The following is an 18195-nucleotide window of genomic DNA, read 5'->3' on the forward strand; positions in this document are numbered from 1 at the left end:
GGGTGGCTCCGGCACCGCAGCCCAGCCCGGCCGCACCACGGGATCAGCGATGCCGGCGGTGGACCACCAGGCAGGAATTGCGGGATGTTGTAGTTGCGGGGGGCCGCTCCGGCAGCCCTGTGATATTGCGGAGTGAATTCGCCCGCCGTGGGGCCGGCGCCACCACCGCCGCCCAAGAGCAGGAGTGGGCCGGCGAGGGAAACTACGCCGACAACTGGCGAGCCCAAGCGCACCCCCCCCGGAGAGAGCGGGGGCGCAAAGGGCAGTGCCGCCCAGCCGTGCACAATAGTAAAGTCCAGAGTGGGAGGGTGGAGGAGGGGGGACCGCAGTGCCCCAGGCGGCCGTGCCCCTCACAGGCAGATGAAGGAGCCGGGCAGCAGGCCACTGCCGAAGAGCGTTTCTCCGAGAGTGCAGGGGGGGATGGGCCGCCGAGGGATCACGCTGCCTAGGAGGCCTCAGCTGGCGGCGGAGTGGCCAAAAAGCTCCGGTTTCGCCCCAAAACCGGTCCAGTCTGTAGAGGCGTTGGGGAGCACAATGTTCAGGTTCCCAGCTCCAGAATATTCGTAGAACCGCTGATTCAGGCAGATTTGTTGCAGTCGGGCCACAGAGCGTTAGGACTAGGCAGCCATCTTGCTGGCTGCTCAACAGCGCCCCCTGATGTAATCTTTAAAGAATAACGACCAAGGGTCAAATCAATGTTTTGCAATTTCTATCCAACGAGCTCCGCATTAAGGCGACCAATATCTGGGCGGAAAAAAACAATCTGAAGGACCTTGACGCGTGAGGGATTGTGGTTACACTGCACGTCACTATAGGGATAGTATTACAGACACGCCTATGTCGACGTCCCCTTTTCGACTACGAAAAACAAAATGCAATACTCCGCAGTGACCAATGGATGTCAGACTATGCACAGCATGCGATTCTAAGCAGATTAACAAGCATAAGAAATATATTTATTTTTTCTTTCCTGAACCAGAAAGCAAGACTGTTGGAATTAAACATCCTATATATGTTTTAAAACAAACCCCATCACATTTCTATGTAAGGACACGGCCTTAATTCAACATTTCACTTTTAAACAGATAATTTCTTGTTTGTAAATAAAAACAAGAATTTACACGTGGTTCATTTTCCTTGGCGGTCACCTTACAGTGGCTTTTCCTGGTATCTTTATTCTGAGCATTTCCATGGCCATAGTCAATTTCTACTACACAGGAATCTGTTCAAAGCAAGGGTCCAATGAAACGGACATGAGCAAAGAGAGATAGCTTCTTATGAAGGGTTTATCTGTATCATTTTGTTGCAAAAAGGAAAGCGTTTTGCGTATGGCTTGAAGTGAAGTTCTTTGTTATTTCACAGATCTTGCCTGACACAGCCTGTCATTCAATGAGAAACGCTCCCTTTTTGCTTTCTTTGGTGCAATTGAAGAAAATACTGGCACCAATTCTCAGGGTATTCTGTGTTTCATCTTGATCAATGTGTGACTGGGAAGACAGCGCAACCATAGTTGGAGACTGCAAAGCGCAATTTTAATCCAAGGCGATAGTGCGCAACAGAGCCAGCACAGCTATTCTGCTGGTGACTGCTGAGATGTAGTTTGGTGAGGTTGGGGAGTTCTGCAGGGCTGTTCAATGTACCCCACACTGTCCAGCACCTGCAACGATAAACCCTCCCGCCCCTCGTCATCGTCCCCCACACCCAACTCTCTTGTACACTCATCAAGGCCAGGTCAGTCTCCAAAAACAAATTCCATATCTTTGTGATGAAAAAGATGTCTGGATTTTATTCTGTAACGAGGTCAGAGACCTGGTTTGCTGACGATTATGAGGCCATCGCGCACAAGGTCTTACCACCCGGTTACAACCTTAATGTCCAGAACAGATTGCGAAGGGTGGAGGACTTGTGATCCTACATAAACACTGATTCCCACTAGTAATTAAGGACACCTCAACCGACACCACAGACTACAAATCCCTCATGGTAAAACTGCAACCCTCACCCTCCACCTCGCACAGCTTCAAACTCATCTACAGGCCCCCTGGATACAACAAAAACTTTGCAGACACTCTGCGAAGCTCTGGCCACCAACCTCAACCTCCATCCAACACTTTTCATCCTAGGGGATTTCAACATCTGGTTTGACTCGCCCTCAAACCATAGGACCTCAATCACCAAAACAATCTAGAATCGCTCAACCCGCCAACACATCTCCACACCAACCCACCCGCGAGGTCACACCCTCGATGCAATCTTCAGCACTAAAAACATATCTGCTCTGCCACAACCCCCCCCATCATGGACTGATCACTCAGCAATTTTCTTCTCTGTACCACTGACCACAGCGGCCTGCGCCCAAGCCCATGTATGACCACCACCAACATCCACTCCTCTCACTCAGTTATGGAATACAGTCTTAACACCCCATATCTAGCAAAATCCATCCACACCTCTCTCCCTAAACTTTCCCTCCAGTCCACTACCCATCGAAATCTTCAACCTCTGGCTTTCAAACACCCTTACCCCCCCCCCCCCCCCCTCCTCACCCGAACAAAAAGAGATCAGGACCCAGACCCAGGCGTTTCACCGCCAACCTCACATCACTAAAAACCCTCAAGCACCGTCTGGAACTGACCTGGAGAACCTATGGCCCAGAGCAAAACCGCTCTAGCAAGAATACCCAGAGCATACAAAATGGAAATCAGAAAAACAAAGCATTCTATGGGAACATAATCTTAAACACTTGCAACCCGAGCAAGGAACTGCATAGAATCATCTCCGAATTCAACTGTGGCCTACTCCAGCCCCCTCCACACACCCGTCTCCCAATCCCTATGTGACACCTTATTACACTTCCAAAATGTCCCTATTGACAGATATTACTCCATCATCTTTAAATTTTAACACATGCCCTCACCCACAGGCCGACCCTCATCAAAACGCCCCCTCAATACAAGCCTTCAGCTCTTTTTATCCCATCTCACACCAGGAGTTCCTCTCACTCCTACCACAAAGCCCTGCACACTCAATCCTCAACCACTCGCTTACATCGGGATCCTTCCCAGAAGCCCTAAAAACCTCTTACATCAAACGCCTCCCCTAAAAAACCTACAATCGACCCACTCCTCCCCCAGAACTACCGGACAATCTTCAACACCCTGTTAAATGCCAAACACATGGACTGCACAGCACAGCATACAAACAGCTTGGCCTTTTCACTGAAGCCAGCAACCTACTAGACCCTGGGCAATAGGGGTTCAGACCACTCAGAGAAACAGAATCCTCCCTAGAGAACGACCTAAAAAGAAAAGCTGATGCAGAAGGCTGCGCTGTACTCCTCCTCCTTGACATCTCTGCCGCCTTCAATACCCTTGATCACACTGTCCTACTAGACAGGCTCTCTTGGTTCTCCTCTTTCATCTCTAATCACTCACAAATTATGCTCCTCTACCCGTTCACCTCCACCTCACGACCAGCAACAAAAGGGGTCCCCACAAAAAGCATCCCTATCCCCCCCCATCATTTTCATCAACATCCATCTAAATCCTCTGCTCGCACTCATCCGCTCCCACAATATTACTTGCTACATCTAAGCAGATGACACCCAGATCATCCTTAAAATCCCAAAATCGGCAGTCTCCAACAGTCCAGATCTGTCACCATGCCTCTTGTATATGGACTACTGGATGACGACCAACCACCATATCTTCAATCCTGGGAAAACTGAAATCGTAGTCTGCGGGAAAACAGCACTCCTTCCCCAAACGATTCTGTGGCCGCAATCCCTAGGTCACCCACCGGCAACTTCCAACTTAGTGAAGCACCTCAGATGCCCACTGGACACAGACTTATCCCTCTCCCAACACATCACCTGTGTACCTAAAACCCGTTTCTTCCATCTACGCATTCTCAGGCGTATTTTGCCTTACCTCACCTAGCCTCATCTTTCTCGGCCATCAAGCTCATTCTCCATCCAAGCGCTGATCATCTCGAACTCCCTACACAATTGCAATATTGAAAATCACCTAGCCTTCAGAAAATCCCTTAAAACCTGGCTTTTCCCCTCCCTCTGAAACCCTCCCCCTCTATAAACTAGATCGCTGAACCCAAGCACAACAACATTTCTATCCACCAATACCACATGGATTCCGGCAGCGTTCGCAGCGGCTGACCATGCCATACTATCGTCCTCCCCATACACAACAACATTCCTACCCATCAACACCCCCAAGATGCCGGCAGCATTCGCTGAATAACACAGAAATAAAGGTTGTCTGCCCTGAGAAAGACTACACTCACCCCTCTCTCTCTCACTGCTCAGACTTACGTTCCAGGGGGACCACAAATAGCGAGACCAGCCACCTGTATTGAACAAAGAAAAAGAATACTGCAGTCAAACTCTGCATCCAAGCATACGGTACGTATACCTTATGCCACGTCTGTGGGCACAGCCACCCATCACTCCATGCACCATAGAATGCAGCTATGGCTATGCCATTCAGGTTTAGCAGCACTCCTAGCCGTACACACAAACCCCTGACGTACCTAGACACCTCTGCCACTAATATACAGCGACAACCAACGAAAAAGAAAATTTGGTCGAGCTGGGCACACAGCGAATCTTCAGCATTAGCACTATCCGAAATCAGCAATAGCACTCTATCCTAAATCACCAACAGCGGCCACCCACGTGCCCGAATTCCGGGCTGCTTACTGGTGCCTAGCCAGCCACCTAAGCCCTAACCCGGCAATAAAGCACACAAGCATCTTAATTTAATCTCTCAGAACCTCTTACACATGGACTGAGGTCACTGAGGGTGTTCCAACCAAAATGCTCATTGAGGCCATACAAATGGGGAAAAGAATGCTATATAAATAACAAATACAAGTATATAAATATTGTATTTTTAACCCGTACTCGCCCCCGGCAGATGCCTCATCACAAGCGTTGTGTAATTATTGTACAGTTGAATATATCTGTTTTTCTTGTAGGTCTGTGTACATGCTTCCTAGAAAAGGTTATATGGGTAGGTCGTATAAAGAGGGGGTGTAATATCAAAAAGGTGCAGTATAAGAAATTATGCTTTTGTCTTGAGTTTCCAAGTATAGTACTAGGGTTTTTTTCAAGAAATACATTACATATGCAACAAATGCGGGTAGTGGATACAGCCACATGGCACTGGAGGTCTTGAGTGAAAAGAGGGGTTAAGGAGTAGGACCAGTATAAAAGGGGTTTCACTTGATACAATGGATGATGTGCACTATCCAGAATGTACTGATCTATGGTATAGTCACATGCGCTCAGTGGGGAAGCAGAAGTCAAATTGGAGCTGCTAGGTCTACTCGCTCACCTCACCCAACGCATCAGGGGCACCCAACATGTTAATACCCCAGGAGATGCCACCTTGAGTAGCAGTGTTTGCTTCATTTGGCACTGTCTGTTTCAGAGTAAATTCCAGGGGCATGAAGTACAAGTTGCGCCGATAATGAAGAAGAAAAATGTGCGAAGGACAGAAAAGACCCATGGTGCAAAGTGCGCCCACTGCTAAGAATGAACGGACGGTTGTTCGGGTGGAACAGATAGGAGCAGGCGGTAATGAGCTGCACAGCAGGGGGACGGGGGGGGGGCAATGAAGAAGTGATATGGACCATCATCAAGAACTGTCATCCTATATGGTCCAGGTATTGTCAAAATTATCATTGATAGAAGCTAAAGGCATTCCAGTGAAAGTAAAAGTAGCAGATGAATACAAATTCTGTTTGAGGGCATGGAACTGTTCCAGTGAGAACCAACAGCAAATGCAAAAAGATTGTGTATCCCCGATTGCAGCAAGGGCACAGCAGCCCTTATGGACGTTTTCTGGGTGTGCAGTCAGAGGGTATACATGAATCTTCCACCCCCCCCTCCCCCTTATCATCGAGAGGCACATATTCACTAACTACCTTGGCTTTCAGCCATCCTTATAGTTCTGGAGGTCCACCTGACCATAGAACTCCGGTCTGTCACAGCACAGTTTAAACAGTCCAATACCAACCGCCGTAAATGAGGAGAAAGAAGGGCTCACTGAGAAGACGGCATAAGATCAAATTATTTGTTTGAAGATTCCTCAAAGTTGCAGAAAGAAATCCCAGAGAAGTACCGTTCGTACACCAAGACAGACGTGGTGTTCTCCTTCATGCTACTAGGGGTCCGGGCCACAGCCAACGCCAAGTGGCTCCAGATTGTGAGGTGGGAAATGATACAGTTGGCAAACGATACGGAGCAAGGGCTGAATGCGATCAAGAGCGAGATGCACGCAATCCTGTTGACTCTGCAGAACCAGTATGTCCCAGTATGTCCTCGATGTATTGAAGGCCATGGAAGAGGGTGTGTGCAAAAAAGAAATAACTGGCATGTTGCACATACATTCCCCCAAATGATACAGAAAACTGGTCCCTCCACAACCTAAAGACCGGTATGAAAGCAGGAGTGGAAGCTGAAGATTGGTTCAACACACTGATGTCATGGGCGCCAATATGGCTCGGAACAGTGGTGAAGTTATTGGTCCCCATTGTGGTGCTCTTGCTGGTGATGTTCTGCATGTGCCATATGCTACTCTGGTGCTGCGTAAAGACACTCCCGAACAGTTCCATGGTGATGGTCTCGAATGGGGCAGGTAGTGCTCCTTCTAATGCAAAGCATGGGCATGCTCAAATAGACTATTCACAAAAGCAACACATGGTGAGAGTAGAACAGCCCATAGATGCCCCTCTCGGACCTTAACTTCACCCCCTCTCAATCCAGAAAAACATGTAGAGCCTTGGGTTTATCTAGCTGGTGATGGGAAGAAGGATTGGGGGGGGGGGGGGGGGGGGGGGGGTCTTGCATTCATAACATGGTTATCCCGGAGAAGAATGCTAGGGAAAGGGAGTTCACATCATGTGTGCAGGGTGTGGGTACCCAAGGATGACTATTATAGGAGCATGAGAAGCAGCAGGATCTTTAAAAAGCAACAAGGAACAAGTTACTTACCTGTAACTGTTGTTCTCCAGCATGGGTCTAGCATGGATTCACATGCTCATGAATATTCCCCGTCAGGCCGGGAATCCTCCGTAAAGAAAAAAAAAAAAATCAGTATCAGTTTCGTTTCTGATCTGTCTTTCTTAGTAGTAACCAATCACTGATCTCTGGGTCAGACTGCCGCAGCCAATGACTGCCCTCTCCCTAAGCCCCTTCCATGGCAGCCATCCTCAGATTTGGTAGCACGTACAGTGGCAGTATGGCCTTTTGGGAGCCAGGACAACCAAAGTCAATGGGCTAGTACAAAGTTTTGATGCTCTCTTCTTAGAAACGGTTTTTAAGATAGTCAGTAGTTCAGTAGAAAAATCACAGAAGCTCAAGAGGAGCCACCTTGAAGCAGCACAAGCTGGGAGGCCAGTGCAAGTGAGTTGAGGTCAACTCAAAAGGGTTTAAAAAATGCTCCCCAAATTAGGTAGCACCACAAATGGCAAAAGGTAGATCTACCCCAACCCCCACAGTACCTGAAAACTGAAGAATTGGTTCCAGCTGGCTGCCTTCCTGTTGCGGTGTAGCAGACCCATGATCCTGGTCATGGCGACGAAAGGGAGGACATCTGTCGGGCTTCTGCAGCAGCACTCGAGAGAGGGACTCTGCAGAAATGAATTCTCCAGCCTTTTGTGGTTTTGGCGCCTTTTTCTTAGCGTCAAAGAACGACGAACAGCTACGGTTGGAAGTTACTTGATCCCTCATTCCTGGACTCTGAACGAAGATTTCCTGCTTCTTTAAGGTTTTTTGTATGCCCACAAAGTTTTGTCCGTATTTGCACTTCCGAAGACAATGCACTCCACGATGGTCAGGGGTCCCCAGGCATTGGGATTCTGTGCCCTTGGAAAGTCACAGCAAGTCGGGGTTGCACAAAAATGAAGCTAGTTTCAAGGCTAGTTGGGCCCACCAGCCCAAGGGAGGAAGTCGTCCATTGCGGGTCTGCCCAGTCGAAACAAAAACAGTGTCAGCACAGATGCAGGGCTTCACCTGGCACTTTCTGGTCCAGGAGGGTGCTGCCGGCTCCATCTCCAATCCCAAAAACCTCACCTTTTAAGAAAATTCCCATTAATTCACAGCCCTAGGCTGTCAATCACCCAGCAGGGTGGCTGTCCTCTCGGACAGCCATACGGTCAATTAGAACTGGTTTCAATCAGGCACACCTGGAGACAGAGGACAGGGAAGTTTAAGAACCCTCCCTCACTTCCTGCCTTTCCAAACCCACTGAAGCCTGGGCGGGCTTCAGGGCTCAAGCCCACCAATGGAAAATACACAAAGGACTCAAACCCGATTCAAACAGAGCAAAAGCCCAGAAGGAACTAACTGACACGAAATGGCGAAAAGAAGACAGGAGCCATTTTGAGAAAATGGTCACCCTTGGGTGATGTACTGCAGCTGTGAAATCAGCCTGCATATACATGGCACAAGGTAGTAAAAAAGAAACCACTGCCACCAGTCATTTAAGTTAGTGTAACTGAATGTTACATGAGAAGTGGGATAAAGGAGTTACTTTGTAACCCCCCCAGCACTCCACATAGAGTGGTGTGTGCTGGACCCACAAAAGAAAAGACAAAAAAAGTGGTTTTACCGTTCTTGGGAATAGTAGTACACACAAGAAAATGTAGTTAAACATTCGAGTCCAAGGGACCTCAGTGGCACGGCATAAAATGTGCTGTGTGTCACAATGCAAAAAGCAGATGCCTATGGAGTTTACCAGACTGAAACAGTAGAACACGCAAAAATCCTAGTTAGGAAAGAAAACATGGTAGAGTGAGGAAAATGTCGCACTCACTCAGGTGTAAACACTACAAATCCCAGAGTCCAGCAAAAGAGCTGGGGGTCTAAGGATAAAGGGAACTAGCACAGAAATTAAAATTCTTCCCAACACTTGCCATATTTTGAAATGTATAAGAGCGCTTTCCACTTTCATCTGTTATTGCTGTGTTAAGTAGTGTAGCGGTTTTGGGGTTCAATGTTATGACAGAATTGTTGCTGCTGCTTGATGAAACTTAGGCATTAACAAAAACAATAAAAAAAGGCCTTTGACCTAAAACACGAATAAAATTAAGGCAGGCATGTACAGCTAGGCGTTAAAAATATGAACCTTGAGTGAGGACATGTCAAGGGTTAAGCTAGAAGGTACTTTCAAGAGAACCCGTTCTTCTGAAGGAAAACAAGAAAGACTTCTGTAATCACACACAATTCAAGTTATTCTAGGGAATCCAGCAGCATTCAGATTGAAGCACAACCCTTTCTGTGAAAATTAGGACACTTGGTAAAATGAATATCGAGCAAGATAATGAAATCTAGTATAACAACACTTAACTACCATCCAATGACATTAGTGGGATTGACACCAGCCAGTACAGGTCTTCAAAGACATCAAGAGGAACAAAGGCAAACAAGACTGAGCAGCCGTCTATGTCATAGCTTGGACACTAAAACACTACAACTAGAAACATTCTTTAGCCATTTAAAAAAGGAGTGGGGAGAAAAGGTCAGGGAAGACCGTATATTTGTTGATAGTTTAGCCATACAAATATCTTAAAGAAACAATTTCAGCTTTTGAAATAGTACACAATCTTACTACTTTTCTTGGCTTCGTTTTCAAACTTACTCTTTACTGCTTTATGCTCCTTCTTAACTTCCTTCTCAATATCATGCTTTCTTCTGGGTTTTTCTTTAATTGGTTCATTTTTTTTGGTTTCCTTTTCATGCTATAAAGACAGAATATGAAAGTCACACAAGAAAGAAGATTATCCAAAATGTCAGTAATTCATTACAGAATGACAAATAAGTAAGCAACAAACCCCAATTATCTGCTCCTCTACTTTTGTTATGTGGCATATAGATTGTGAAATCCTGCTATTAAGATCAGCTTTTATTAAACAAGATTGTTATGGCATTCACAATTACTTTCTTTTCACATAGAACCAAAAACTATTTTTTTTTAATCGAATATCCAAGACATTGCTTAGGTCTTCAATCCAACACCATAACCATTCAACATAAGTCTCCCTTTCCCACCCAGCATCCTTTACCCAAACTTAAGAGAATCGCTTGCATAGGTGAACCAGGTAACATTTTCTTTTTGTGGTCTCTAAATCTCTTTAGTAGTGGCTGGGTTGAAGTCCAATGGGCAACTACTTTCGAAGGCATGATGAATCCGACATGCTGGAGTATGGTTTTGCTTCTTGTTCCTTCAAGCTTAAACAGTATTTGGCAAATTTTAAGGAGTTAGGTCCAAAGAAGCTGGACACTGCTCGTTAGAAGAGATTTCACTTTGAACCACTTTTCCTCCATATTCCATGGACGTCCAAACTTTTTGCTTTTTGTTTACCCAGTCCTGACTTTTTACAGGGAAACAAAGTATTCAGCTTCACTCCACTGGCAGTTTGCTAATTTTGTCATGGGGAAACTCATCAGTCCTTCAGACTATCAGTTCTGGGAAACCAAGTTGCCCTTTCGTCTTTTACTTTTTACCTATTTGGGCAACTTTTTAAGATTACACACAGCATTTTACAAAACAGTGGGGATACTTTTGTGGCAGCAGATACATTTTTACAATTTTTGCATTATTTTTGGTGTGCACATTCGCATTTACCGCGTCTGGCTACTAAGCTTAGTTAGTGCCCTAAAATGGCCGTGCCACAGGATTTTTCACTTGTTGTTTGGCCATATTGTTTGGCCTTCTCAGGTCAGAAAAATCCCATATAAAGTCATGCCCCTGCACGGAAGGTCCCACTCCACATCTTTGGTCCCAGAGAGTCTGGGTGTGGGGCATGAGTGAAACCCAGCTTGGACTTGCTTCCAGCCAGGATTTAGGAGAAGGACTCCTGCAGTCATTTCTTCAGATCACCATTCAAGTCAAGTATCCTGTGTAGACGAGCAGCCTCCTTGCTCATCGGACCAGTGCCGCAGCCCCAGGGTTCAGTGCCATCAGAGTAGGGCCATCCACCTTCACTGAGGGGGCGTTCGCCTGTCGGGACACAGGTTGTGGCGGCACCGTCCCTTCCCTGGCTTCCCCCAGGTGACGGGGACGACAATTATGGTGGCCCACACTGCTTGCGCTGGGAACCAAACACCTGAATGAGCTGAGGGCTCCCAACCCCCGCCAGGGCCCGGCTCCTCTATTATGCCCTCAGCCCTGGATCACACTGCCTTCTCTTCAGAGCCCTGATGAGCATTCTGCAGCCGGCCCACGGGAGGCTTAGACTGGACTACATGGGTCGTGGAGGCGGCCAGTGCCCGGCTGGAGCTGCTGGCCGTCACCTGGTGAGTGCGGAGTGGTCTCTCCCTGGGGATACAATCTTGTCCTTCGGGTCACCCCGTTAGTCTGCATTTATTTAGGATTTAGTTAGCATGGGCTAATCCACTCATCCATTAATGCATCCATTTAGCATAAGCCATGTTTAAACATTATAGTTTGTTTTGATTACAGATCGATATTTGCTGAAATCTACGCAGATATATATAGCTTACTATTTTGCATAGCACACATTCTGTGTTTCGAGGCGAATATATATATATATATATATATATATATATATATACACAGTGTTTTTGACCATCATTAATCTTGCTCATGCTGAGCGCGGAGAGAGAATTGTGTTTGCAGACTAACATAGTGGAAGCGAGGTTCTAAAGTGACTCTTGGCAGACTGTTAGAGAAACAACCTTGGCTGGCTGCAGAGAAATGCTGAATGAGACTGGGAAGAGACTTGCAAAGAGACGGGAATGTTCTGTTCTTAGAATGGAATGTAGAAGAACATGTCACTGAACTAGTACAGTACACGATTATGCACACACAGCTATAGAATGCACATAGGTTGACATGGAATGCTTTCTACGCATACAATTGTAAAATTAATGAGTCATTGCTCTGTACAACAGATTATTGTTCTGTTCAGTAGGTTCAGGGGGGAGGCTGGTTGAGAGAGAGGGGAGGCAGTCTCAGTCTTCGGCTGGCTGTGTGGGGGCGGGGGGGGGGGGGTAGAGCCAATGCTGGGAGGGTTGGGATTTGCTAAAAGCACTCATAGCTAGAGAGTGCCGCTTGTTAGGGATTAGTGACATTCTGACATGCATGAATAAAGCATTTTGTTTAGAAATCTCCGATTCCTGTGTCTTTGTGATCTTCTCCGTTTTGTCTACATAGCATTTCTAGTTTCACAACCCACTTTAATTCCAGCCGCCACGGGGAAGCTCTTCCCGCAATGCCTCATAGCAATGCGCCCCCACCCCCTGCCTGCAGGGGACAAATCCTCGGGGCACGCGCTGTTCAGCTGGGGGAGCTACATACAACGATCTGCTGTGGGTTCTTACCTTGGGAAAGCCGAGTGGTCATGCCCTGTGGCCAATTCCTGGTCAGTGTGTGCTGCCTTGCCGGAGGCCCAGCATAATACGCCTCCCCACCACCACCCTGCTCCTACTCTCCTTCATCTACTAAACAGGACTATGGGTGCAGGTGGGGGGGGGGGGGGGGAACTGGCCCCATGAATACGTTTACCAAGGTGGCCCCTCGGGGGGAGCGAGGGGTTGGGGGACACATGATGATCCTCCTACCCCACCCCCGAGAGACCCGATACCCAAGCCATCTGCCCCTTACCTCAAGCAAATGGAGGCCATGACAAGAGGTTTTGCAGCAGTACACGAAAAATGTATGACATAACGGCAAATGTTTGATCAATGTGCACCCAGCTAGCTAAAGAGGCCCTACAGATTAATGAAGCTAAAGAAACAATTGGCGACGACTGAAGAGAACGTACATTCCCTCTAAACTGCTGTGGTCACCCTGACGAAAGACATGAAATTGAAGTCCCGGTCAAGGAGGCACAACATGCGCATAGTGGGGGTCCCAGAGGAAGCACAGTCTGGGGGGCATGGAGCAGGCAGTGGAGCGACTGCTCGAGGAGTTCCTTCATGACACACACCCCTCACCATTCTTTGCTGTGGAGCGTGCGCACCAGGCACTCACCCAGAGGGCCAAACCCAGAGGGCCAAACCCAGAGATTTCCCTCGACCTATCATCGCTAAAATCCTGAGCTACCGAGAGACCATATACTCTGGGCTCACCGGGGACAAGTAAGAACTGCGGCTGGGGTCCCAAACCATTCAAATCTTCCCAGACTTTTCCATTGCAGTCCAACAAGAACATTGTCTTTTCATTGGAATCAAGAAAATGCTGAGACCCCGTAATATTCAATATGCAACACTATTTCCAGCACACTTGCGCTTTCAGTTCCGAGGGAAGTTATATTTTGTTATGGTACCAGAGGAGGCAATGAAATTTATCTAGTCCCGGATTCCGATGGACAATCCTGTGGGTGACCCTCCTGCTGATCATCATCCTGGCTGAAACTTCTGGTTCTGTAAGCTCCTATGAGTAAATCACACATGTTTGTTCCGCCACAGAGATTAATATGTTCAGAGTAACCGGTTTAGCGTGCCGACACAGCAACAGCTTACCCCTTAGCAACTGCTTTGTATTTGTTGACGTGCGGGGGAGGGATGGCGAGGTCCACCGACTAGATGTACGTGGGCCAACGAGGGATGGGGTGGGTGGAAGGTCAATATGCTGCCATTTGGGGGGGGGGGTGGCAGTGAGGGTCTCGTGTGTTTTCGGGACTGTTTACTGAAGAAAGGGTTGTGGTGCATTGACATTGGTGCATAAAACTGATATTTGATGAAAAAAGTCACAAGTTGACCCTGCTGGACGATATGTCCTTACGCATTGTATCCTTGATGGGGTTGAAACACTGCTGGTAAATATATACTGCCCTAATGTTGACTCCCCAGAATACGTTTATGGAGTTGTGGAGATACTATCTGCTTATATCGGGGTCCCCATCCTGTGGTGGGAGATATGAACCTTATTCTGGACCTCGGACTGGATAGGACCGGCGCTGTTCCCAGATCCCTATTCAGGGCAGCCAGCCGCCTGCCAGTACACGTTAACACACCGACAGACATGATATTTTCTATTCCTCAGTACACGATATGGCCTCACGCATTGACATTTTTCTGTTTAGTTCACTCCTGGGTAGGGTTCTCGGAGTCCATATTCAACTTTCTGACCATTCCCCAATCATTTTGAATATGAGGACTGATAGACGACCCGCCCCCATCCGCCGGTTGAACTTGGCGATTCAAGTTGGAGGCTCTGAAGGACATAGTGTTTAAGGCTGGCATTAAATCAGACCTTGAAACTTTCTTTTCTTGTAACACAGCAGGTGATACATCCCTGGGTATTCTGCGGCAAGCCTTTAAAGTCTTCATAAGAGGAATGTCTATATCCAGGGAGGCAGGGGTCCTTCAAGCGATCAGGAATGACCTAGGCCTCAGTGAGGCCCGATTTAAGGCCCTTGAGACCAAACATGCTCGATCTCTAGAACTGAAAACACTAGCACAGATACATACTGAGTTGGAGCAGTTCTGTGAACATGCCTCGAGCAAGGTTCACTTTCTTGCTAGGCCGATAGCCGCCAGAAAATATGGGGAGGGAGAAAGGCCGGATAGGACACTGGCCAGGACAGTAAGGGCGAAAGCTGGAGGACTCATGTCGACAGTATGCACAACGAGCAAGGGGAGATCAAATGGGTGGAACGCGATATTCTAGAAGTGTTCCAGAGCCATTATAGGGCCCTATACGAGGCAGACTCCCAACATGACTCCGTGGCCACAAATGCTGGCTAGAGAGTGCCGCTGTCAAGGTTGAGTCCACAAGCTACAGAAAGCCTCAAAAGCCTACTTACTGCAGACAAACTCTTAGCTGTTATCAGGGACCTCCCTGGAGGAAAAGCAGCTGGCCCAGATGGCCTAACTGCCGAGTTCTTCTGAGAATATGGGGCCCTCTTGTCCCTATATCTCATCGAGGTAAGGGAGGAGTTGCTGGCTGTCAGGATACAGACCTTGGGGTTGTGTGGTAAGGGGCCAGGTAGGGGATATAGATGTGGCCCAAAAACAAACACCAAAACGAAACACACACAAAAACGAATTCAGCCTTATACAAGGCTTTTGTGCCCTCTATGCAGGAAAAAGCCTGCAAAATACATTACCCAGAGGACACCTGGCCAGGAACTACAAAGCCCCACCCATGTTGGGTGGGGGCACGCGCATTTGGGCAAAAGCACAGAGTTTGTGCTGGACCATCCAAATGAAGCGGGCGTGTCTAGTGGAGCTCCGAGCAAGGGGAAGCGCACGAGGGGCCATGTGTAACGCTCACCTGGTTCCCACGGAGGCACGGCGTCGAAGGCGCAGAACTCTGAAGATGGACAGGAAGGGCCCCTCTATTCTGGCTTCCCTGGCTCGTTGGATACCCTCCTTAGGGTTTGGAAAGATGAGCTCTCCATCCTGCTTCTGATGCAGGGGCGCGTTGAAACCCAGTTACTTCACTGGATTGAGGATTGATGGGAGTTCAGGTAAGCTTGACTGTTCAGGTAAGGCGCTGTAAAAGTTCTGTTCAAAAGTTCAAGCTTAATAATAATGTTCGTTGTCTAATTGCAGCAAGCGCTAATGCTTATGTCTTTTTCCCCATAGGGGCCGGGGTCCGGAGATGCCAGGAAGCGGCAGGACCCGAAATGCAGTGGGAATAATCCAACAGGTAAGACTTAAAAGGAAACTGAGCTTTCCTTATTCCTTTTCTCCCTCTCACCTTGTTCTTGTCTTTTTTCCTTTAGGCGCCGGGGCGTAGCTGAATCCGGAAGATCGCTGCTGAAGATGGAAGCGCCTTGCAAAGGTGAGTAAAATGCAGCGCTGCAGCGATCGAAACGAAATGCCTTTAAAATGATGTCTTCCTTTTCAGGGCCGTTGGAGAAATGACTCCGGGATGCAGATTTAGCAGGTAAGGGCTTTTCTTCTCCTATTCTCTTCCTTTCTCCCGTTGCAGGTGTTCCAGGGTGCTGGCAGGCGTGGCTGAAGTCAGGATGCAGGAGCTGACATGGTGAGCGTCCAGCTGCTAGGTGCAGAACAACGCGAAGCATGTGTGGCTGTTCGGGTGGGGTTTAAATAGCCTTGGAAGAAGTTCCTGGTATGTATCCTTCCACCAATCAGGTATGTATCCTTCCCCGACCACACCCGGGTGGTGAAGTAGTCCTACAGGTTAAGTAGTCCCATTCAGGCCTCAAGAGGGCCTGGATGAAGCAGCAAAGTCTGCATCAGGTAAGTGTGCACCCAAGCACTTAAACACATATCCTCTTCTATGAGCCTGGCGCCTCAGGCGCCAGGACTGGGGTCCGCTATGAGCCTGGCGCCTAAGGCGCCAGGACTGAGTCCAAAGGGCCCCGACTTGGGCCCGCTGAGACTTCCCTGGGGAAAATGATGTCTGCCTCTGGGGTTGCTGGGTCCGGCCTGGCTCCTTAGAGGTAGGCATCATGACACCATGCTCCAGACAACCTTCCTCCAGGCCCCTTGCATACCTAAGATAAGTACCGCAAGCACAGGGAGCCTAGACCAGTGTTGGGAACGACGCGCATGCTGCAATGTAGCCGCGTTGAGGAGACAACAAGCAGGGAGCCTACCACACAAACGGGGGCACATGCAGGGGGGCGTCGCCCTTACTCTCGAGTCCCCCCATGCCCACTGCTCTAGAGAAGTGAAGTTCAGCACGCAGTAATGTTCCTAACCTTAATTAAATACCACGCAAGGGGGCATCCAGGAGCGCAGAAACCCCTGCGAACAGTGCATATCATTAGCATGCATAATTAGCCGTGTGCGCTAGTTAAAGAAGCCGCAACCAGCAAAGCGGCGCGACTTGTACTCTAGTCGCACTTCGCCACGTGCCGCTACCAGCACATCACAAACCCATTCTATGTGTGCTTTTTAACACGTGAATCAGTAGTTACTGCAGAGCCACGTGCGGCAATTTGTCCGCATAACAGTACAAACCAAGCCTGAGACGAGTGGGTCTGCATGGGGAGGTGTCACTAATCCATTAAATGTACCGTGTTGGGTGTGTGTGAGGAAACACCCACAAGGTAATAACTCAAACTCTCTTTGCAGCATTGAATTGCTCCGGATACCGGACCCGAGAGTGCGCAGGCAGGAGGCCAGCACTCACCCCAGAGATAAGTCTCTCTTTGACTCACTTTTGAGATGGGCTGTATCATATGCATGTAGTATGTGTATTTTGTAAAGTGAGCGGGTTTACTTGTTAGTATTGTATTTATCCTATGTTCCCCCTGCCTGTCCACCTCCCCTCTCCGGACCCTCTTTCTGGTTACCTGAAAACCAGTACCTGTCCAACCAACGATTCCCTAACCCTCTTTCCCCGCTGGGGTCTCGGCGGTCTGTGTAAGCTGTGACTTGCAGGCACCCAGACCGCAGAGGGGGTGGTCGGCACGTGTCAGTCCTGCGCCTGGAGACCGGAGCCGTGACACTGGCCAACTCCCTACTGCCCGTGTCCAACCATGAGGCCGTCATAACCGTACTGCTCAAGCACAGAAAAGAATGTGGGTACTATGGGCTGGCAAAAGGATTGCTTCCATGAATGCCCCACATTATCCATCTGGACCAAGCAGGGTTCATCCCGGGTCAAACGGCATCTCTCAATCAATTTGAACTGGGAAGAGTTACCCGTCAGGGGTACCCCTTGTCCCCTATCCTGTTCGCACTGGCAATTGAGCCAATGGTGGACTTCATCTACTTTCACCACAGCAGTCGAGGTCTACGTCTCGAGGCCCCCCGGAAATCTCGTTATATGCAGACGTCCTGCTCTATATTCGCGACCCACAAGCTAAATCTCGACCCCATTATCCGGGATATTACATTTTTTTGGCAAGCACTCATGAATTATAGCAAGTCTGAGATCCCCCCCACCCCCAACGTCCTGTACAAAAGAACCTAAGGGGACTAACCCCCCCCCCCTCTATTTTCACAAAAACTCTGGCCAAACACCCATATTATAAGTGGCTTCCACTATGGAAATTCCCCGGGTTGGGCCCTACATGGGACAAGACACTGAGCTCACTCTGAGAAGGCCTGGGTTACCGAGTATTGGCCAACCTGTATCCAAACGGTTCCTTCATCCGCCACAAACCTGGCGGCAGGGCCACGGGGACTCGGCTATAGAGTAGGTGCAGTATTATAGGATCGTGCTGCCGTCACCGCATGGTGACCAGATTACCCCAATTATCCCCCCGAAAATGCTGAATTGACAT

The 18195-nt window shown here is 48.4% G+C and overlaps 1 protein-coding gene across 3 annotated transcripts in view; it reads right to left on the reverse strand.

Moving 5' to 3' along the window:
- The window catches only part of MPHOSPH8 (M-phase phosphoprotein 8), a 620343-nt gene that overhangs the window by 501387 nt on the left and 100761 nt on the right, over nucleotides 1-18195 (reverse strand). For all 3 annotated transcript variants that reach the window (XM_069639105.1, XM_069639103.1, XM_069639104.1), the window contains exon 4: nucleotides 9660-9759. In XM_069639105.1, coding sequence (XP_069495206.1) covers nucleotides 9660-9759 — 100 coding nt within the window. The remainder of the gene's footprint in view (nucleotides 1-9659; nucleotides 9760-18195) is intronic.

Source organism: Ambystoma mexicanum, chromosome 7q (genome assembly GCF_040938575.1).
Source record: "Ambystoma mexicanum isolate Mex_15411 chromosome 7q, UKY_AmexF1_1, whole genome shotgun sequence".
Taxonomy (NCBI): Eukaryota; Metazoa; Chordata; class Amphibia; order Caudata; family Ambystomatidae; genus Ambystoma; species Ambystoma mexicanum.